This window comes from Salmo trutta, chromosome 17 (assembly GCF_901001165.1).
Source record: "Salmo trutta chromosome 17, fSalTru1.1, whole genome shotgun sequence".
NCBI classification, from domain to species: domain Eukaryota; kingdom Metazoa; phylum Chordata; class Actinopteri; order Salmoniformes; family Salmonidae; genus Salmo; species Salmo trutta.
The window spans coordinates 46,311,080-46,334,143 of NC_042973.1; the positions used below are offsets into that span (position 1 = coordinate 46,311,080).

General features: G+C 41.8%; 1 protein-coding gene across 1 annotated transcript; it reads right to left on the reverse strand.

Moving 5' to 3' along the window:
* Positions 1 to 925: 925 nt before the first annotated feature.
* LOC115152298 (asc-type amino acid transporter 1-like) lies at positions 926 to 17,388 on the reverse strand. The gene is made up of 11 exons (XM_029697046.1): positions 17,204 to 17,388; positions 9,368 to 9,572; positions 9,013 to 9,164; positions 6,508 to 6,633; positions 6,037 to 6,190; positions 4,328 to 4,451; positions 4,007 to 4,110; positions 3,366 to 3,462; positions 2,984 to 3,133; positions 2,495 to 2,672; positions 926 to 2,220 (listed from the first exon to the last, which is right to left on the reverse strand). Exons 1-11 carry the CDS (start codon positions 17,373 to 17,375, stop codon positions 2,096 to 2,098), a joined length of 1,587 nt encoding a protein of 528 aa, XP_029552906.1. The 5' UTR covers positions 17,376 to 17,388; the 3' UTR covers positions 926 to 2,095.
* Positions 17,389 to 23,064: the final 5,676 nt, after the last annotated feature.

The window sequence follows — 23,064 nt, forward strand, 5'->3', positions numbered from 1 at the left end:
TTGACGAGTCTACGATACGTAAAACACTAAACAAGAATGGTGTTCATGTGAGGACACCACGGAAGAAGCCACTGCGGTCCAAACAAAACATTGCTGTACGTCTGAAGTTTGCAAAAAAGCACCTGGTTGTTTCACAGCGCTACTGGCAAAATATTCTGTGGACAGATGAAACTAAAGTTGAGTTGTTTGGAAGGAACACACAACACTATGTGAGGAGAAAAAAAGGCACAGCACACCAACGTGAAAACCTCATCCCAACTGTAAAGTATGGTGGAGGGAGCATCATGGTTTGGGGCTGCTTTCCTGCCTCAGGACCTGGATAGCTTGCTATCATCGACGAAAAAATGAATTCCCAAGTTCATCAAGACATTTTGCAGGAAAATGTAAGGCTATCTGTCTGCCAATTGAAGCTCAACAGAAGTTGGGTGATGCAACAGGACAATGACCCAAAACACAGATGTAAATCAACAACAGAATGGCTTCAACAGAAGAAAATACGCCTTCTGGAGTGGCCCAGTCAGAGTCCTGACCTCAACCCGATTGAGATGCTGTGGCATGACCTCAAGAGTACGGTTCACACCATACATCCCAAGAATATTGCTGAACTGAAACAGTTTTGGTAAGAGGAATGGTCCAAAATTCCTCCTGACCGTTGTGCAGGTCTGATCCGCAACTACAGAACATTTTTGGTTGAGGTTATTGCTGCCAAAGGAGGGTCAACCAGTTATTAAATCCAAGGGTTCACAAACTTTTTCCACCCTGCACTGTGAATGTTTACACGGTGTGTTCAATTAAGACATGATATAATTGTTTGTGTGTTATTAGTTTAAGCAGACTGGTTGTCTATTGTTGTGACTTAGATGAAGCTAAGATCAAATTTGATGACCAATTTATGCAGATCTACAGGTAATTCCAAAGGGTTCACATACTTTTTCTTGCCACTGTACCTATCCATTTAGTACAATACAGTATCTATCAAGGTATGTCAATTCAAATCTATTTAAAAAAGAAATACAACAAATCACAAGTTTTGTTTTACAGTAACAGTCAAGGGCCTGGCCATAATGAAGAACACATAGTTGTTTGGGGACGAGAAATTCAATGGCAGTACAGTACTCCACTGGAAAAGCAAATGCCTTTTGAATGTTTTTGTCAGGTTCCCAGCACATGTAAGGATGTTTAGTTTTAAGTGTGGTAGAATTAAAACATAAAATAAGTTAACTTGATATTACAATCTTAGTTTAGAAACAAACATTAGAAAAGTGCAGCAAGCATTTTGTGAGGAGTTTTACTTCCACATATAAATTGGAGTTTGGGTAATTTAGTCAGCTGTGAACATTACAGTTGTGTGTATTTATAGTATGACATAGAATCAGTAGTGTAAAAGGCAATGGCGAGCATTAAACTAAGTAAAAACACAGTGACCCTCAACTATCAACTACAACCTATCTATCATTCAGTAGTATACAATCAGAACAAATCTATCTTGTTTGCTGCTGCTGGCTAAAGAGATTAATTTCCAAAGGAATCAAGTCAAAGGCTCTGAAGTCTATGTTCACAGATAGTTCTGAATATGTTCACAAATCCGAGGAACCCATTTCATGTGGCAAATTAACAACTGGCAAGAAGCAGAATATGGAAGACCACAGTGCTTTTTCTAATTCTCATAAGGAACACACAAAGCGTTAAGCGTTCCAAAATACATTAAGAGATAATATTAATTAATAAGGAACACATTTCTCCCTATAAGGCACAGTGATACACAGTAAATCTCAGGTCAAAACCAAAATACTGCCAATGTTGAAAAGTTACAGAAAAGGCGCAAATAGTTCCTTAGGGAATATGAAGTCTGTTTCAAAACGTGATACTATTGGCATTAGCTTGTACTTGACGACTTAGTAGAAAAAGAGAAGAAATACATTTGCAAGTGGCCCATGCATCAAAACGCAGGCAATTCCACTTAGCAGTAAATAAATGGATATGAGTCTCAGGTGACCAAAGACCAGACAAGGGGCTCCACTAAAAGGAACGGACCATGTCATCATACAGTGACAGAATATACAAAAAGAAAAATACTTCAGAAGGCAAAAAGAGTTTAAGACTTCCCAGAGAGAATGTTGGAAGATTTGTCAGGCCATTCTTCGATCGGACTGATCTCGATGGGGTCGAACTGGGGGAAGACCACGAAACACAGCCTCTGTGCCACGTAAGTCGCTGACTCTGTGAGAAAACAAGGCCCACATTTAGCATCACATCAAGGTGTCTGACCAGACAACTAAAATAGGATTCCTTTTAAAATGCCATATATCTGAGTCTACTGAAATAAAGAATGGTTTGATACTTGCCATATACAGTATACAGGGTTTAGGGAGGTTGGATACTATTAAACACGTGGTTGAATTTGAATTCAGAAATTCAGATACTTTTGGGGAAAAGTCAGAGCCCGCGATTATTAAGACAAACATGTATTTGCAGGATTGAAGAGGACACCCACCGATGAAGTCACAGATACACTTTGGCTTGGATTTCCAGTACACCCCCAGGAAGTAAACTGGTACACCAGTGAGCATGATGACCAGCCCAACACCACACACCACTGGCTCAGAGTACAGACTGAAGCCCAGCAACAGGGCCCAGAACATCAGGTAGGTGACAGGGACAAGGAGGTTTACCTGATGAGCAGGGATGAGAACAGATTCATTTTTATAATGGAGAGAGTGTCACGTGCTGCTCCACCTTTCAATGAATCCCCTGGCGAGGTGGACAGAGGAAAGAGCTGCTTCTACTCTGAAGTTTTCAACAGTAGGTGAGAACAGGTTCACTGTATTGCTGTAGTTTGCTCTTATTTGTCAATTACTGTGGCAATCATTTATCTCTAATGCACACTAGCACAAACTGACATCCTGCTACATAAAAACGGTTGTAAACTTTACAGAAATGTCAGAGAGGGGCCATGATTGAACCATGACCGGAGTAATAATACCTTAATTGGTCTGTAAAGTTTGGGCTTCTTCCATCGATAGTAGAGCAGGCCTGCGATGGTGACTCCATAGGAGAGGTAGTTGATGAAGGACACATAGTTGATCAGGTTGTGTGTCTCTCCTATACACAGGATTACAATGGTGGCAGTACACTGCAAGACAAAGAGAGATTGAGAAAGAGAAAGGGAGTGAGAGCGAGAGAGGGAGAGAAATAGACGGAGACAGGGGTAAGGAGGAGAGAGAAGAGAGGTGAGGACAACTGATAAATACCTGAGTGAGGTATAGAATACAAAGGAAGCCTACCGTAGACAGTGGTTAAGGGCTGTAACAGCGGCATTGAGTTGGCCACTGAGTGTGCACTAGAAATAAGTATTTGTTTCTTACACAGCAGAGGAGAGCTGGGATGGGGGTGCAGTTCTTAAAGTGGATCATGGCCAGCAAGCTGGGTAGATGTCCCTCTCTGGCCCCAGAGAAACACAATCTAGAAAAACACATAAAAACATATAGGACGTATAGACCCATGTACAATCATTGAACTAACTTAAAAAACATGCATGTACCTCAGTTTCCAGGATGTCTCAATCCAAAGGCAGCATCCTTGTGGATTGAGACACAGCCTAGAGGACATTTTTCCCCAGAGTTGACCTCCTCAACTTTATTCCACATCAGGTAACTTATGCAAGCAGTAGAATCAGATTTTTTTTTTTTTAAACTGATAAAAATACACCTTATGGAACAGCAGGGACTGTGAAGCAACACAAACATAGGCACAGACACATGCGTACACACACATGATAACATATACACTATACACACACACATACACATATCTACAACATTTGTGTTGTAGATATGTGGTAGTGGAGTAGGAGTCTGAGGGCACACACTTAGTGTGTTGTGAAATCTGTTATAAATGTACTGTAATATTTTTTAAATTGTATATCTGCCTTAATTTTTCTGGACTCCAGGAAGAGTAGCTGCTGCCTTGGCAGCAGCTAATGGGGATCCATAATAAATACAAATACCTTGAGGAGGTGAAGAGGTAGCCGTTGATGCCTCCAAACGTGGACAAGGCTACAGAGATGGGCATAATGACAGAGAACATCCCCAGGAGCTTCTCTCCAAATGTCTGCAGCAGAACAAGGTTTACATTTAGGACAAAAAACAAGCCTTGGATAGCTCGATGCAGAGAAAGTATTTTTCATAAATTAATGGCATCTTTATGTGAACATGCATTGTGTTGAACATTCATTAAAGGTCACTACATCAAATAATGACACCATTAAAGTACAGTACTCCAGGCAATATTTGTCTTGCTGCAAAGCAAAGCGAACAGCGTTACTCACGACGGCCACAGCGTTGGATGAGAGCAGCTCCTCGGGTGACATGGCGGAGAAGTAGGCGATGTTGGTGAGCGTGTACACAAAGGTCACCAATGGGATTGAGATGTAAATGGCACGAGGTAGGTTCCTGATGAGGTAATCCACATGGTACAAAAACTACTGATGAGTTCATCGACAAGGTACATAAACTACTGATGAGGTAATCCACATGGTACAAAAACTACTGATGAAGACATCCACAAGGTACACAAACTACTGATGAGGTAATCCACATGGTACAAAAACTACTGATGAGTTTATCCACAAGGTACATAAACTACTGATGAGGTAATCCACACGGTATAAAAACTACTGATAAAGACATCCACAAGGTACACAAACTACTGATGAGGTAATCCACATGGTACAAAAATGACTGATGAGGTAATCCACATAGTATACAAACCATGCAATCAACACACAGTCTCATAAATCATGCATTGTTGGGGAAGTAAGAAGGCAGCTGACATGCAATATACACTATATATACAAAAGTATGTGGACACCCCTTCAAATGATTGGATTTGGCTATTTCAGCCACACCCGTTTCTGCCCTGCTTAGAGCTGCCCCGGCCAAATGTAAGTGCTGTTAGGAGCAACAACGGCTCAGCCGCAAAGTCGTATGTCACACAAGCTCACAGAATGGGACTGTCGAGTGCTAAGGCGCGTAGGACGTAAAAATCGTCTTTCCTCTGTTGCAACACTCGCAACCGAGTTCCAAACTGCCTCTGGAAGCAACGTCAGCACAAGAACTGTTTGTTGGGAGCTTTATGAAATGGGTTTCCATGGCCGAGCAGCCTAAGATCACCATGCGCAATGCCAAGCGTCGGCTGGAGTGGTGTAAAGCTCGCTGCCATTAGACTCTGGAGCAGTGGAAACGCGTTCTCTGGAGTGATGAATCATGCTTCATCATCTGGCAGTCCGACGGCTGAATCTGGGTTTGACGGATGCCAGGAGAATGCTACCTGCCCCGAAGCATAATGACAACTGTAAAGTTTGGTGGAGGAGGAATAATGGTCTGGGGCTGATTTTCATGGTTTGATTAGACCCTTTACTTCCAGTGAAGGGAAATCTAAACGCTACAGCATACAATACCATTCTAGATGATTCTGTGCTTCCAAGTTTGTGGCAACAGTTTGGGGAAGGCCCTTTCCTTGTTTCAGCATAAAAATGCCCCTGTGCACAAAGCGAGGTTCATACAGAAATGGTTTGATCGGTGTGGAAGAACTTGAATGACCTGCAATTGACTGGGCTGAATGGAAGCAAGTCCCCACAATAATGTTCCAACATCTAGTGGAAAGCCTTCCCAGAAGAGTGGAGGCTGTTATAGCAGCAAAGAGGGTACCAACTCCATATTAATGCCCATGATTTTGTAATGAGTGGTTCGACGAGCAGGTGCCCACATACTTTTGGTCATGTAGTGTACTTTATATTGTGTATATAAAAAAATATAACTCTTTATATATATTTATTTTGCATTATATCACTTACATTTCTTATCAATATTTTAATTGATATACCACCCCAGGATCACAACATACAACTGTGCATCGCCCCACAATGCTTGCTTTCATGCCGGACTGGTTATACAGTACACAGCATTGGATGGATAATTGCGAATAGAATAGAATAGAATGCAAAGTAAAATAATGTTTGGTGAACCAGAAGCTCACTGTCGCGGTTCAACCACTTCCTCTGTGACATAGTTCAGGAAGTTCCATCCACTGAAGGCGAATGAGGCCTGGAGGAAAGCCAGAGCAACTTGCCCAACTGAGGGCGTCCTGCTGAACTCAAAAGCCACCTGAGGCGTTAGTCCCTCGTAGTTACCTGAAGGGACACAAATTCACCATCAATGTCTTGAGGGGATGTTTTAGGGAAATAGCATGATAGCCTCTTTGATCAATAGAAACGGGGAAATATCACAGACGTGCAAGTTCCTATTAGTTTGTTGAAGGTGCTATTAACCTTCGGCACCTGGATCATGTTCAGTAGGCATATAATGGAAGAAAGCAGTCCGAAACTGGGAGGTATTATCTGAACTTGCTAAATAAGAAACCCTCATTTTCGTTTTCAGTCGCAAAACACCTTGCTACAGTGTGCGCTAATGAAAATCATTCTATAGAGAAGGTGAGTGTGTATCTCACCCTTGCAGATCTGCACAAGGCCGACCACTATGATGAGACCCAGCGCTGCCAGCTTCCCCACTGTGAAAACATCCTGGATCCTGGTGGCCAGACGCACACTAGAGCAGTTCACCCAGGTCAGGAACACTGCAAACACACATACACACACAATACTTTAAGCGTTTCATTGAGAAAACAAAATACTATTTAAACCCTAAACCCAAGTTATATACAATGATTTGTCAGAAGTGATGTTTGCCCTCACATAGGGGACCTCTTGCCCAATCGGAATGTGGCATTAGGGATGCCAGCCAAGCCATGAGGTGCACAGTACTGTGACATGTTCTCTTATCCAGTCAGTCAGGGCTCACGCCTGGGCACATGGTGTTGATAGTGTGGCAGTGGCCTGGCAGTTGCCATTGCAGGCCGGAATGTGGTAAATGGTAAGGCTAAGGGGTGGGCACATTGTTTCACCTCATCCATCACTGTCATTGGCTCGCCTCTCTCTCTCATGGTGGCCTGGCTCTCACAGACAAAGGGGAGCTGTCAAGGCCACCAAAACAAACCGCTTCCAATGCAACAGAACAAAACCTAGAAAGGAAAGGTGGGCAGGTCCCTGAAGAGGCTGAGCGAAAGCTCACATTTTCTCCAGATCACTGGCATAAAGAACCCAAAAAACAAGTGTGAATAATGTCCCCTAAAAGAAGGGATTACTCAAATAAAACCTGTTGTTTCACCTCATGGGTCATAACGCTGTTGGCTTGTTGGCTTTTCTGAGGCTCACTCATAGTACATTTTGCTCACTCATGGTACAATGGGGTTTTTGTGTGTTTTTATTTTCTCTACTTAAGAGGGTTCAGTGGAGGTACAGTGCAGGTACTCTTAGGCTTGGTTCCAAGTAATTACTAATACTAGCACGTCCACATAATTTGACCACAGGAATAGTTTGTCCATTGGGATGATTTCCTACAGAACTTTACACTTCATCAGTCTTTGTTTCCCGAACTTTACTGCCCACTCCTTCCTCCTGTCTCTCCCTTCCAATTTCTATTTGACACACCCATGCATTGTTTTTATATTCCTGTCTCCAACTCTGAAAGTTTTAAAAGGCTTCGAGGCAATGGTTATGCAAGAGATATTTCATTCTGTTGTACCAGATAAACTCGAGGTCGAAAGAAACGCACACCTGTTTAGGCGAGGTGCTGGCTAGCGGAGTAGAACACTTGAAAAAGAAAAGGAGAGGCACACGCTCTAGGAGCTCAGATGCAATCATTTAATAACCTAATAACCAACGTTTCGACAGACAAACTGTCTTCATCAGGGTATATTAACAAACACTGCGCGTCACTAGTTTATATAGTGTTAAAGGACACACAGAGTTGTCTGTAATCATGGCCGGGTGTGGCTTGATATCATTGGTTAATTTACAGATATAAATAGAACATATAAAAAACAGAAATGGATAGCATACGATCATAGATACAATTTGGCTACATAGCCCTACAAACATTTACAATGAATAGTAAAATCACAATAATCACAAAAATTGGTTTCAGATCAAAGTCTATGTTGAGACCGAAGGGAGCAAGGGTCTTTAAATTAAAGATCCAGGCAGCTTCTCGTTTTCACAATAAATTGTTGAGGTCACCCCCTCTCCTAGGGAGGGTGACGTTCGAAGCCGATATAACGTAGGTACGAAATCGAGTGGTTCGCTTCCAAAAGGTGGGCTGCAACTGGGTACGTCAAGTTTTTAGATTTGTACTTTTAATTCGTGCTTCATTTTACCCACATACTCTTTACCACAAGGACAAGTTAAAATACAAATAACTGCTTTAGTAGAGCATGTGATAACACCTTTGATTGGGATCTGTTTCCCTGTTTGGGGGTGTTTGAAGGATTTACATTTATAAGTGCTATTGCATTGAGCGCAGCAATCACACTTGTAGTTTCCATCCGGTAGAGGCGCAAATAGACGTTGTGCAGGAGTATTTTGGGGTGGTAAAATCAGAGTTTACCAATTGATCATTGAGATTTCTGCCCCTCTAGAATACGACCAAGGGAGGGTCCGAGAACACATTACCGATACTGTCATCGGATCTTAGAATGTGCCAATGTTTGTGTAACGATTCCTTTAATTAATTTGTTCCGAGCACATTGAATAGCGGGTAGTAAAAACGCAAGAATGCTTCTTTTTGCGAGATCCCAATCAAAGGAAAGACAATGTATTCCATTAAACTTATTTCAGCCATTACCAGGGTGTGTTTGACAGGTCATTTGACAGGTCGTAACGTTAACGGGAAAAAATGACAGGCACAAGCAAGACAATGAAAGAGTTGCAGGAGTAAAATGAAAGCAATCAATCCAGCGAGATTAAAGTGACAAGTGGATTTTGGAACACCTTAAACACAGGAAATATATGGCTGAAAAAGACAGATTTTCAGGTGGGGCACACAGTAGATCTATTTGGGGTTAATTTAACACATTTCCTTTACTAAGTGAGTTCAGGCACAGGAACATGGTACTTACAGAGACAGACTGTTGACAGCAGGCGTGTGGCCATGTAGGGAGGGACACAGTCGGGGAATACAGGCTGAAGGACATAGTTAGAGAAGGTGAGGGCGATGACAGCCAGGGTAGTGGGGTACATGATGAGCACCGCACTCCACAGGAGGAGAAACCTGGGAAGGGAGAGAAACAGTCAAATATGTCACTGCTTTGATCCAACTTTGTGTTTTTTAATGAACAATTTGTTTATCGCATGAACTGAACAGTCAATGGAACATTCAACCAACCCTTCTGACCCCCAATACCAAGCAAATCCAATCTCGTGCTGTTTCATAATAAGCTCACAAACTATACACATTGGATGAGAGGTACCTACCCAACAAGGCCTCCGAATATTTCTGTGACGTAGGAGTAGTCCCCCCCTGACTTGGGGATGGTGACCCCCAGCTCAGCATAGCAGAGGGAGCCCAGGGCAGCTATGCAGCCCCCTAGTACCCACACAATCAGTGCTAGACCCACTGAACCCGAGTGCTCTAGAACCCCCTTAGGAGAGATGAAGATTCCAGAACCAATTATGTTCCCTGTGGAGAGGGAGAAGGTATTACTAGAATACACACACACACAAAACAAGCAAAATGGAAATATTGCTAAAAACAATATGACCATTATAAAATCTTCCTATTTGCAGGTAAATCTTTACAGAAACTGTATCATGTGTTAATTAGTTATGTTGAAAGGTTTTGGGAAACAATAAAGCAGAAGAACTTTAGCTGGACTGTTTAGATATATTGTAGTGTGGAAAGGGAGGGATGTGATATCAGCTGCTCTGTACACTTCCCCCTGAGCGAGCTGGAGGGTGCTCGCCACAGCCCATTTTGAGCTAAGAAAAAACCCTGAAACGACATAGCGTTCTCTCTTCAAATATGCGTGACAAAAAATAAACCTTCTCTGATGATCATCGCAAGTTAACACATCATCCATAGAGGACTTCAGAAATAGAACAATCATACTGTTGACGTGAGGGAACAGATCAAACAGTCACATAGTAGGAAGTGCTACCATCAAACCCAAGAGGCTTCAACATCAACCACACACATTGTTGAAGTAATACAATGATCTGGGTTCCAATATGGCTGTACCATGTCCAAGGGTGTATCAGAAATGGCACCCTGTTGAAAAGTAGTGGCATTATGGAATAGGGTGCAATTTCAGATGCAGATCAAGTGTATCCCAACCAACACATTCAGGGTAGTAGCACAGCAGAAGGCAGCCAAGTGGCACAGACCTCAATTACATAACTGGACATACGTAAATGATTTACTCATAACTGTCGAGCTCAGTCGTTGCCCTCGAGAATTCAATTAAACTCATCTATTACATTATTTCTAGACTCTACCGGCTTTCCCTTTGGTTTGTGACCTTGTCAGAAATGCTAAGACTGGGAGTAAAGCCTGGTCTCATAGAATAGACGTAACATAGTGAAAGTAAATACGTTTGGTATGGTTACATAAGACAGAAGGCTACTTAAGGGAAAAACTAAAGTAGGGTGGTTGGCTGGGTGTTAATGCGACCATCTAGCAACCCAAAGGTTGCGTGTTCGAATCTTATCACGGACAACTTTAGTATTTTAGCTAATTAACAACTTTGCAACTGATTACTACTCTTAGCTACTATGAAACTATTTAGCATGTTAGCTAACCCTTCCGCTAACCTTAAGCCTAAACTTAACCCCTAGCTTAGTTAACACTAACCACCTAGCTAACGTTAGCATTATCCACCTTGCCAATGTTAGCCACAACAAATTGGAATTGGTAACATATAATATGTTTTGCAAATTCGTAACATATTATACAAATTCTAATTTGTAACATATCATACAAAATGGATAAGGGATGGATTAACATTTACAGAATGGGTACCTGGAGGAAAATGGGGGATGGTCATGCTTTTTAAATTTCAGTCAAGGGGAGGGTTTAGTATTTTTTTTCATCTAGTCCAGAGGAGAGTCATGTCATTTGTAACTGATGAAATTTCAATATTTCTCAGTGTTTTAGAATTCATGGCTTATTAGGCTTCATATCGATGTGTTCCCGATGCCGACCCTCATCTCTGATTCTCAGCTGGGCGCGCATAAATAGCCTTCAAGTGCGCCTAAAGGCTATTTAGTGTGGTCTCAATCAAATGATCCATAGACTATAGACTATAGGCTACGAAGTGCATGCTCGGAGAAGCACAGAGCAAAGTTATTTTTCTAAGATAGCTGCTGGGATGGTGTAAATAAAACTAGGCTGCATTACACACTGCAATGGATATGCCAACCCTGTGCCCCGGCATGCTCTGCTCTTGCTTATCAAAACCTGTTTTGTGTGCTGCCTAACCAATGGCTGCGCTGTGTATGCCTATAACGCCAATTCAGGAGGAGAGTCAAAGGCTTCTTCTGTTTCTTTTTTTTTTATTAGGCCTAGTCCAAATAATTCACAATATTGCGTGCGGACTAGCCTATAGCCTATGGTCAACTTTGATAGCTTGCTACTACTATAATAGATTTGATTAAAAACAGTACGTTTATTGCCCATGATGTGGGCAGAGGGTAGTGCGTACGGCCCAAGAACATCCCTGGGGCAAGCTTCCTGCCATCCAGGACCTCTATACCAGGCATTGTCAGAGGAAGGCCCTAAAAATGGTCTAAGACTCCAGCCACCCAAATCATAGACTGTTCCTCTATGCTACCTCTTGGTAAGTGATACCGGAGCGCCAAGTCTAGGTCCAAAAGGCTCCTGAACAGCTTCTACCCCCAATCCATTAGACTGCTAAACAGTTATGGCTACCCGGACTATTTGCATTGCCCCCCTTTTACACGCCTCTACTACTAGCTAATTATTATCTATGCATAGTGAGTTTAACCCTACCTACATGTACATATTACCTCAATTACCTCGACTAACCTGTACCCCCGCACATTGACTCGGTACCGATACCCCTTGTATATCGCCTTATTATTGTTATTTTATTGTGTTACTTGTTTAGTATTTATTATTATAATTTTTTTTTACTATAGTTTATTATAAAAACATTTTTTTTAGCAAATATCTCCGTACTTACTTAAAAAAAATTCTGCATTGTTGGTTAAGGACTTGCAAGTAAGCATTTTACCGTAAGGTACACCTGCTGTATTCTTCACATGTGACAAATAACATTTGATTTGATATTGACCTCACAATAAGTCAGATTCAAATAACTTACATTGTGGTGCTGAAACTTGAAGCAGCAGCCGCGGCACAATCAGTCGGAAATGGACAGCTCATGGTGCTGAAAGTAGGCAAATTCGAGTAGGCATAATTCATTTAAACCATCTTCATTTTAATTAGACTTTACTAACAACAAGAGGGCTTTGTGTTGGAACCATTTTCTTCCTTTTGAATAAATAAGAGGTAGGCCTACCTGTTTGACAGACGAAATTAGGCTATAGGCTGCTATATCCATAGATTTGTCGGCCAATTCCTCCACCCACCATGCACTATTTAAATAGCCTACTTCCATGTCAGTAAAGGGCTGCTAAGTTAAAACCAAGGCTGCGTTTCAAACTCATAAAAGACACACCCTCGTCCACTTACCCTTCCTTGCCTTATGACCTTGGTGGAATGCCCGCGGCCATATTTGTCATCGGTCCAAACGATTAGCCAAGCAAGGGAAGTTTGCAACATAAGCCCCATCATCCCGCGTTTTTCATGGAGTTTGCGAGTGTACAATTATGTTCACTTCGGGGCCTGAAACGCCCCATAATTAAATTCGCGACAATTGCACATCCGCTAAGAAACATCGGCCAAAACTTAAAAGCTCAACATCAATATGGAGTCAACATGCAAGTGTAAGTAAAAACAAATGTAAATAAGTTAAAAATGGTGCTACTAATGCACAAACACCTCTCGTAAAAGTAATGATGTTTTTGTTTGGTTAGCTTTTGGAAATAGTAGAAATAAAACATCTTCCTTCTTCAGAAGTTCCAGCTAGGCAGGCTAACGTTAGTCAGCTAATTCATTTGCTAGCTATCACAGAGTAGGCGTATATTAATAAATATATAGTTAATATAAGTAGACATGCAATCATATATTGACTGTAGCGCATATAAAACACCCACAAGCTACCAGTGGCTGAAAACACGAATTTCCGGGCAAGGGAGGTCCATTTAAAATGAATTCCTCCCTCGCCCCTTGCCCTGCAAGTGTAAACTCTTCAGACGTCATGATACGTCATCAGCAGCATCCGTCTAATTTGAGGGCTGAGGGGAGAGGGTGTGTCTGTTAGTGTTTGGAATGCAGCTCAAGACTCAAATGAAGGGAGTATGAGAGGGTATGCCATACGCTGCATTTAGACGAGGGATGCAAAAAAACGTCATACTAGTCGGCATAGCGGGACAAGACAGCAAGAAAGACGGTTAATGCAAAAGCAAGCCAGCACGACGGTATGCGTTACCATTGGGATTTCAGTAAACAAACAGTGCAAATCAACATCTGGCAGAAAACAACGCTACGGAAGACGGCAAAGGTTGAAATATTTGGACTCTGGCGAAAGTCCCATGTACCGTGGCGGCTGAACGCATACACGGCCAGCCTCAACGCGTTTACTATCGTTCCCTCATCAAAAACAATGACATGCGGTTTGCCGTCAACCGCCTACCTCGTGCCATCTAAACGCAGCAATAAGGTTACATTTTATTAAAGAAAATGGCAAAGATTTTGAAGAAAATAAAACAGATCCGATTATATAAAGTGATCTACAGTTCTACATGATGCTTTATGCTAGACACGCGCTGTAAAATACCCGGGAAAGACGTGACTTGGATGCATATGGGGATATCATTGTTTAGTTTGTTTGACATTCAGAGGCTGAGCTACAACCTTCTATAGCCAAGGAGACAAAAAATGGACTTTACTTGGGAAATACAGTGCATTCGGGAAAGTATTCAGACCCATTGAGTTCTTACACATTTTGTTTTACGTTACAGCCTTTTTCTAAAATGGATTACATTCATGTATTTCCTCATCAATCTACACACAATACCCCATAATGACAAAGTGAAAACAGTTTTTTAGAATTTTTTGCAAATGTATTAAAAATTTAAACCAGAAAAACCTTATTTACATAAGTATTCAGACCCTTTGCTATGAGACTTGAAATTGAGCTCAGATGCATCCTGTTTCCATTGGTCATCCTTTAAATGTTTCTCCAACATGATTGGAGTCCACCTGTAGTAAATTCAATTGACTGGACATGATTTGGAAAGGTACACACTTGTCTATATAAGGTCCCACAGTTGAGATGGTTTTTGCTCTGACAAGACATGTCAGAGCAAAAACCAAGCCATGAGGTCGAAGGAATTGTCCGTAGAGCTCCGAGACAGGATTGTGTCGAGGCACAGATCTGGGGAAGGGTACCAAAATAATTCTGCAGCATCGAAGCTCCCCAAGAACCCAGTGTCGTCCATCATTCTTAAATTGAAGAAGTTTGGAACCACCAAGACTCTTCCTAGAGCTGGCTGCCCGGCCAAACTGAGCAAGAAGAAGGGAGGTGACCAGGGAGGTTATCAAGGCCCGCTTGAAGTTTGTCAAAAGGCACCTAAAGGTCTCAGACCATGAAAAACAAGATTCTCTGGTATGATGAAAATCAAGATTGAACGCTTTGGCCTGAATGCCAAGTGTCACGTCTGGAAGAAACCTGACACCATCCCTACTGTGAAGAATGGTGGTGGCAGCATCATGCTGTGGGGATGTTTTTCAGCGGCAGGGACTGGGAGATTAGTCAGGATCGAGGGAAAGATGAACGGAGCAAAGTACAAAGAGATCCTTGATGAAAACCTGCCCAGGAACGCTCAGGACCTCAGACTGGGGCTAAGGTTCACCTTCCAACAGGACAATGACCCTAAGCACACAGCCAAGACCACACAGGATTGGCTCTGCAGCCAGAGCCCGGACTTGAACCCGATCTAACATCTCTGGAGAGACCTGAAAATAGCTGTGCAGCAACGCTCCTCATCCAACCTGACAGACCTTGAGAGGATCTGCAGAGAAGAATGGGAGAAACTCCCCAAATACAGGTGTTCCAAGCTTGTAGCGTCATGGCCAATAAGACTTGAGGCTGTAATCGCTCCAAAAGGTGCTTCCACAAAGTACTGAGTAAAGGGTCTGAATACTTATGTAAACGTGATATATACTTTTTTTTTTAAATGAATTTGCAAAAAAAATAAAAGGTTTTTGCTTTGTCGTTATGGGGTATTGTGTGTAGATTGATGAGGGGAGAAAAACTATTTAATCAATTTTAGAATAAGGCTGTAACGTAACAAAATGTGGAAAAAGTCAAGGGGTCTGAATACTTTCAGAATGCAGAATTAAACCCAGACAGCTTTTAGGGAAACACTTGTGACCTTCTCTCGTTGGGTTAAGCCACAGAAGAAGAGTAGCCAGCAGTTAAAGCTTACATTTTTCTGCATTGGTAGGGCTACTCTGTCTGGGGTGGAAAGGTCAGCCTAACTTTTGAAAGTACCATGCTCAGATTCCTAATGACGTCTCAGATGTAATTATTTGCAAACAGGGACAGTTTAGTTGCAAACAAGACGCACTGATTTGGCATTGGAGAAATATGATAAGATGAACAAATATCTGTCTGTCAATGTTTTGCCTGTAATTTTGGTAATTTGTGTGGTATTAAAAAATATTGTGCTAATATGTAAAATTACGTAGAATTGCATGACATTTTTATAAACAGCAATTTTTTTTCAGATCTGCAAATACGATGATAGATTCATGCAATGCTTTTACTATAAATTAGATCTCTCTACGCCTAATCTTGTCCACAATGGTCTGTGAATCAACATTCTTCTGTTGCCATGTAATGCTTACAGAACAAAGAACAGTTTCTAAAAATCCATATCTATGGCTCTGGTCTGTCCAAGAAATGACGGTAAACGGTAAACATGTTCTCTGCTATCCACTTTGTTTTAATTATTATTTTTGGTATACGGGAGGGTCACTTGTTTTTTTTTTTCAAAGGTTCAGGATTTAGGTAAAATATATTTGTTAAAGGGAGGGCCATTCATTTTCATTTCAGAGAGGTCCGATTTTCTCCATGTAACCCTTATTATAAATAATGTTCACTCCCTAATGGACATCCACAAATTAATACATGCCATACGAAACTTAACATATCATACTAATTGAAGTGGGTCGGTTTTACATTTACTATGTTACGTCTACCCCTGAGTCCAGGTTGGGGAGTAAGATGTATCGCTTTGAAACAAAAGGGTGGATGCTAGCATGGGCTTCCTGGTCTGGATTGCTCAACAGTTGGCAGTCTGTACTCGGTCTCTCTTCCACACACACAAGGAGGCAGGAGCCTGATTCAAAGGGATTTCTGACTTTTTGCTCGTGTTTGAGATCTTAATTCAGGACTGATCTTGTTAAAAAACAGCACTAATGTAACTAACTAAAAGCTACAAGAGTAGGTTGGGGAGTAAATGTAAATGAAAAGCATCGATGTCTGTATAAATGGCATGAAGAGCATAGGCCTATTCTTATACAACTTTCAGTTTAATAATCATTTAACAGTAACTCTGAAACCAAAGTCAGAACATATGTAATAAACACCCCAGGACTTTCATCAGCTGTCTGGGGGCCCTGAATATTAAAACCAACTAAAGTCACATGTATCAGTCATGATAAATATACCTCTTCCTAACTGTATAGTGGCATTTACCCTACTGTAGGTGTAACTTGGGCCTATATCTTCATTTGCACCCTTCAACAAGTGGATTCGATTTATTATAGCAGCCCCTGCCATTTCCTCTGCTTCGGCAGACAATTTTCTTCTGCTTGACAACCAATGTGCTACTAATTAATATATTTTGGCCACGTAAGCATTGAGGTAGACATTTAATGCACATCTATTTCTCATGTAGTCGCACTGGCATGACATCTGAAATAGGACCACCTTCTTATCATGACAGGTGAGAAGATGGGCCTATTTCTAACCACTACAAATATAGGATACTGACTTTAATGACACATAATCCATCATTGGAAAATGAATGTTCTATTCAGCAAAGGCAAATTGGCTGTAAATGGCAAACTTACATCAACGTTATTTTATAAAATAAAGCAATGACCAAACACCCCTAAGTAATAGATTTTAAAATGCAATACACTTTTACCAACCTTACCTATGATTATTGTACAGGCGCTTAAAAGTCCTATTTCTTTTTTCAGAGTCACTCTATCAGGGATTTCGTCACGCTTGTTGTTCCCATCTTTCAAGATCTTCAGTGCAGCTGATGGCTCTTGCCGTGAGCAGATACTTCTTTTCCGCTTTTCTCCATCCATGTCTGCGACCATATCAAAGGCTTTCTCGAATTCCTCTCTTGAACTCACACACGGTATTGATGCACACTGAATAGGGTGCGCATGCGCAACAATCTGTCGCTGTCCAGGGTAGAATGCTAACTACCCCACTCTCGTGCCATCAACTACTTGAGCGTCGCTGGACGTTTTTCACGAAATCTCACTCGGAGATCCCTTCGAACTTCGAAGTCCATCTTTTTACCAAATGTTCTGTTTCAATACCGACGATAATAGCTGTTGCTTGCGTGCATCAGAGTTTGGGGCACTGTGTCTGCGTAATCTCGATTGCTCAGTGTACAGGCCCCCATTTCAGAGTACACAAATTCACTTAATCTTCTCAAATATTATTGATAGGGAATTTTAAGGTATTTCATCTTATGAATTGCAACCAGACCGTCAAATAAAAATAAATAAATGTTAAAGAAAATGATTAAACGATGACCACAGTAAACACAAGTGCACGCCATTATGGAATATACTAAATGATTGACCAGCTAATCAATATTTCAAAGGGAGTGAAAGAGCAAATGCAAGGTTTGATTGAACTATCTTCAGTCCCATCAAAGCAAAATTTAACAAGCATGCACACAGTGGTATTGCAGGCCTATATCTACTACAGTATAGGAGAAAATTGATCTCAAACTGACTCCAAAGAAAAGTAGGTAAATCAATTTCAATAAAACTACTATTTTCAATTGTGGAACAAAGAAAGTGTAAATAGATTACAAAACATGTGGATGACAGGGATTTCCCCAGAACAAAACAAAACAAAAAAAATAAAATCATGTACCTGCTTTTAAATAATTTACTTGTGAACATAACATATTTTGGCAAATACGTTTCATGTCGGATACACTCCCATTCACACAACTCCGCCCCTCTGTTTCCTTTTGTATCTAAAATTAGGCCCAGTCATGTTATTGATGCAACTCTGAACAGCCTCCTGATGAACTGTTCGGAAGAAGAAACTCAAAGAGAGGCGGACTTGCTCCTCTGCCCCACCAGCGCATGCTTCCCAAAGAGGGTCTCCTTCATGTTTCCCTTCGTCTCTGAAAGGACCCTGGTGGAATTTAGGAAGCCAAATTGAGCGGTCGTACCAGGTCTTTTCTCTGCCTCCCTCGCTAACACCACAGACTGCCCAATAAAGGGCCTGGATTCAGCTGATCCTGTTAGAAGGCCAATAAAACGGCCGGCTGCTTTGTGTGCAGGGAGTGAGGAAGGACGAACACTGCCAACAGTGTGCTGCGACGCTTAAAGGAGGAGGCCGAGCAGAAAACCAATACATCACAGGAGCCACTCTGGGTAACTGAGGAAATGTGGACAGAGGGAAGGAGTGAGATAAAGAAAGAGAGAGAAGTCTTCTTTAACCGACTGCTGTTTAACTGTCAGCAGGGTGTTATCTCATTAGGAAGTGCAAAGGTTCACAGCATCACACTGGGTCAAAAGTTTAGATGACGCTCTGAAATGAAATAATACATAAACAAAAAAAGCAAACAGAGACTGTCCAGACCAAATGTAATAACACTAATAAAATCCCAAAATTAGTAAAGTTAAATTTTTTTAGGTCCAGTATATAAAAAAAAGTAAGTTCCAGTTTTTAAGAATGGATATGAGCTGAGGTAGCAGTTAATTAATTCAGTCAATTCATGCTTTGGCCAGCATGCCAATGTTACTTCTTGTTGGATTGGGATGGAATGGAGTGTCACAGGGGGAAGTCACTGGCCAGGGAAAGCTCCATGCAGCCAGCCCAGGTCACATGGTCAGACTGGAATAAAAGGCAGTCCTGACTGTGGATTTGGAAAGAAGGCCTTCCACAGCCTTGCCAAGAAAGTACTCCTCCATTGAGACAAAATGCTTCAGGGCAAATGGATTGGATTGAACTAAGCCAGGGGATCTGTGGTTTCTGTTTGAGCTCCAAGAAGCCCTGACATGGGTTGGAAAAAGGTTGTCATATAATATTTCCGTTGGCACCTGCTATCAGTTCTAGTAAAACAGGCCTTGGTTAAGGTGGTATTGTTCCAATGGAAGTTTATGAATTGTTCTGGATGAGGAAAAGGCATCTTACTCCATCTAGTGGTCAGTCAGACACAGACACACACACACACACACACACACACACACACACACACACACACACACACACACACACACACACACACACACACACACACACACACACACATACACACACACATACACACACCAAAATATATACAATATTATATATCAGTAGTTCAGCCATACACAACACTGGCTATCTGAACTAGATTATGTGAATGTAAGTGCAAAAATAAATAAAACACCAACATACAGTCGTGGCCAAAAGTTTAGAATGTCACAAATATTAATTTCCACAAAGTTTGCTGCTTCAATGTCTTTAGATATTTTTGTCAGATGTTACTATGGAATACTGAAGTATAATTACAAGCATTTCATAAGTGTCAAAGGCTTTTATTGACAATTACATGAAGTTGATGCAAAGAGTCAATATTTGCAGTGTTGACCCTTCTTTTTCAAGACCTCTGCACTCCGCCCTGGCATGCTGTCAATTAACTTCTGGGCCACATCCTGACAGATGGCAGCCCATTCTTGCATAGTCAATGCTTGGAGTTTGTCAGAATTTGTGGGGTTTTGTTTGTCCACCCACCTCTTGAGGATTGACCACAAGTTCTCAATGGGATTAAGATCTGGGGATTTTCCTGGCCATGGATCCAAAATATTGATGTTTTGTTCCCCGGGCCACTTAGTTATCACTCTTGCCTTATGGCAAGGGGCTCCATCATGCTGGAAAAGGCATTGTTAGTCACCAAACTGTTCCTGGATGGTTGGTACCAACACATCCTCCGAGAGCAACTTCTCCCATTCTTTATTCATGGCTGTGTTCTTAGGCAAAGTTGTGAGTGAGCCCACTCCCTTGGCTGAGAAGCAACCCCACACATGAATGGTCTCAGGATGCTTTACTGTTGGCATGACACAGGACTGATGGTAGCGCTCACCTTGTCTTCTCCGGACAAGCTTTTTTCTAGATGCCCCAAACAATCAGAAAGGGGATTCATCAGAGAAAATGACTTTATCCCAGTCCTCAGCAGTCCAATCCCTGTACCTTTTGCAGAATATCAGTCTGTCCCTGATATTTTTCCTGGAGAGAAGTGGCTTCTTTGCTGCCCTTCTTGACACCAGGCCATCCTCCAAAAGTCTTCGCCTCACTGTGCGTGAAGATGCACTCACACCTGCCTGCTGCCATTCCTGAGCAAGCTCTGTACTGGTGGTGTCCCGATCCCACAGCTGAATCAACTTTAGGAGACGATCCTGGCGCTTGCTGGACTTTCTTGGGTGCCCTGAAGCCTTCTTCACAACAATTGAACCGCTCTCCTTGAAGTTCTTGATGATCCGATAAATGGTTGATTTAGGTGCAATCTTACTGGCAGCAATATCCTTGCCTGTGAAGCCCTTTTTGTGCAAAGCAATGATGACGGCACGTGTTTCCTTGCAGGTAACCATGTTTGACAGAGGCAGAACAATGATTCCAAGCAACACCCTCCTTTTGAAGCTTCCAGTCTGTTATTCGAACTCAATCAGCACGACAGAGTGATCTCCAGCCTTGTCCTCATCAACACTCACACCTGTGTTAACGAGAGAATCACTGACATGATGTCAGCTGGTCCTTTTGTGGCAGGGCTGAAATGCAGTGGAAATGTTTTTGGGGGATTCAGTTCATTTGCATGGCAAAGAAGGACTTTGCAATTAATTGCAATTCACCTGATCACTCTTCATAACATTCTGGAGTATATGCAAATTGCCATCATACAAACTGAGGCAGCAGACTTTGTGAAAATTAATATTTGTGTCATTCTCAAAACTTTTGGCCACGACTGTAGTGTCTTATTAGGGCGTTAGACCACCACGAGCCGCCAGAACAGCTCCAATGCGCCTTGGCACAGTGTCTGGAACTCTATTGGAGGGATGTGACACCATTCTTCCATGAGAAATTCCATCATTTGGTATTTTGATGGTAGTGGAAAACAGGCGTCGCTCCAGAATCTCCCATAAGTGTTCAATTGGGTTGAGATCTGGTGATTGACACACACACACACACACACACACACACTCTATAAACCCCCCCATGCTCCATTGAGACCCCGCTTTAAAATCTCTTCTTCTAGCCTTGGTAGCCAAAATAATGGGCAAGTGGGCATTTTTATGCATGACGGGATGTTAATTTCTTAATTAACTCAGGAACCACACCTGTGTGGAAGCACTTGCTTTTAATATGCTTTGTATCCCTCATTAACTCAAGTCTTTCCTTTATTTTGGCAGTTACCTATAGCAGCATAATCAAGTCGTAGTGGTTTAATGGTGTAGTGCCAAACACCAAAAGAAGGTTTATTTTTCTATACCGAACAAGGTTTCTTTTGTAGTTGTTACCAACCACATTGTCAGTTTCAGAGACATACAGAATGCAGCTGTTGTTAAATGGATGAAAGTCCACCACACCAAGTTCTTCCTCAAATATGTTTTTCTCACGTCCAGTTCCTGGAAACAAGACTGGGAGAGAACGGGTGTCACAGAAGTCTTGTTAGACTTCAGTGCAGCTTTTGACATTATCGATCAGTCTGCAGCTGGAAAAACTTGTGTTATGGCTTTACACCCCCTGCTATAATGTGGATAAAGAGTTACTTGTCTAACAGAACACAGAGGGTGTTATTTAATGGAAGCCTCTCAAATATAATCCAGTTAGAATCAGGAATTCCCCAAGGTAGCTGTAACAATATGCGCTGAGAGTCAGGAAGAAAGTTCAGGAAGTGAGAATTTTAATAAATAAACGTAACGTAATACAAAACAAGAAAACACAAACAACACACAGACATGACGCTGGAACAAAAACAATGACGACTGGGGAAGAAACCAAAGGGAGTGGCAAAAAAGGGCAAGTAATCAAGGAGGTGATGGAGTCCAGGTGAGTGCCATTATGCGCGTACCGCTGGTGACAGGTGTGCGCCATAACGAGCAGCCTGGTGACCTAGAGGCCGGAGAGGGAGCACATGTGACAGTAGCTGTTTAGGCCCCTTGCTTTTAAAATATTTTACTAACGACATGGCACTGACTTTGAGTAAAGCCAGAGTGTCTATGTATGCGGATGACTCAACGCTATACACGTCAGCTACTACAGCGACTGAAATGACTGCAACACTCAACAAAGAGCTGCAGTTAGTTTCAGAGTGGGGGGCAAGGAATAAGTTATCCCTAAATATTTCTAAAACTAAAAGCATTGTATTAGGAACAAAACACTCACTAAACCCTAAACCTCAACTAAATATTGTAATAAATAATGTGGAAATTGAGCAAGTTGAGATGTCTAAACTGCTTGGAGTAACCCTCGATTGTAAACTATCATAGTCAAAACATATTGATGCAGTAGTAGCTAAGATGGGGAGAAGTCTATAATAAAGCGATGTTCTGCCTTCTTAACAATACTATCAACAAGGCAGGTCCTACAGACCCTAGTTTTGTCGCACCTTGACTACTGTTCAGTCGTGTGGTCAGATGCCACAAAAAAGGACTTAGGAAAATTGCAATTGGCTCAGAACAGGCCAGCACGGCTGACCCTTGGATGTACACAGAGAGCTAATATTAATAATATGCATGTCAATCTCTCCTGGCTGAAAGTGGTATTTATGAGAGG

Coding starts and splice junctions, on each gene's coding strand:
- LOC115152298 (XM_029697046.1), bottom strand. CDS start 17,375: ATGGTCGCAGACATGGATGGAGAAAAGCGGAAAAGAAGTATCTGCTCA. Junction 3,463..4,006: donor TACCTCTTCACCTCCTCAAG/GTATTTGTATTT, acceptor GTGTTTTTCTAG/ATTGTGTTTCTCTGGGGCCA. Junction 3,134..3,365: donor TCCCAGCTCTCCTCTGCTGT/GTAAGAAACAAA, acceptor TTTGTCTTGCAG/TGTACTGCCACCATTGTAAT.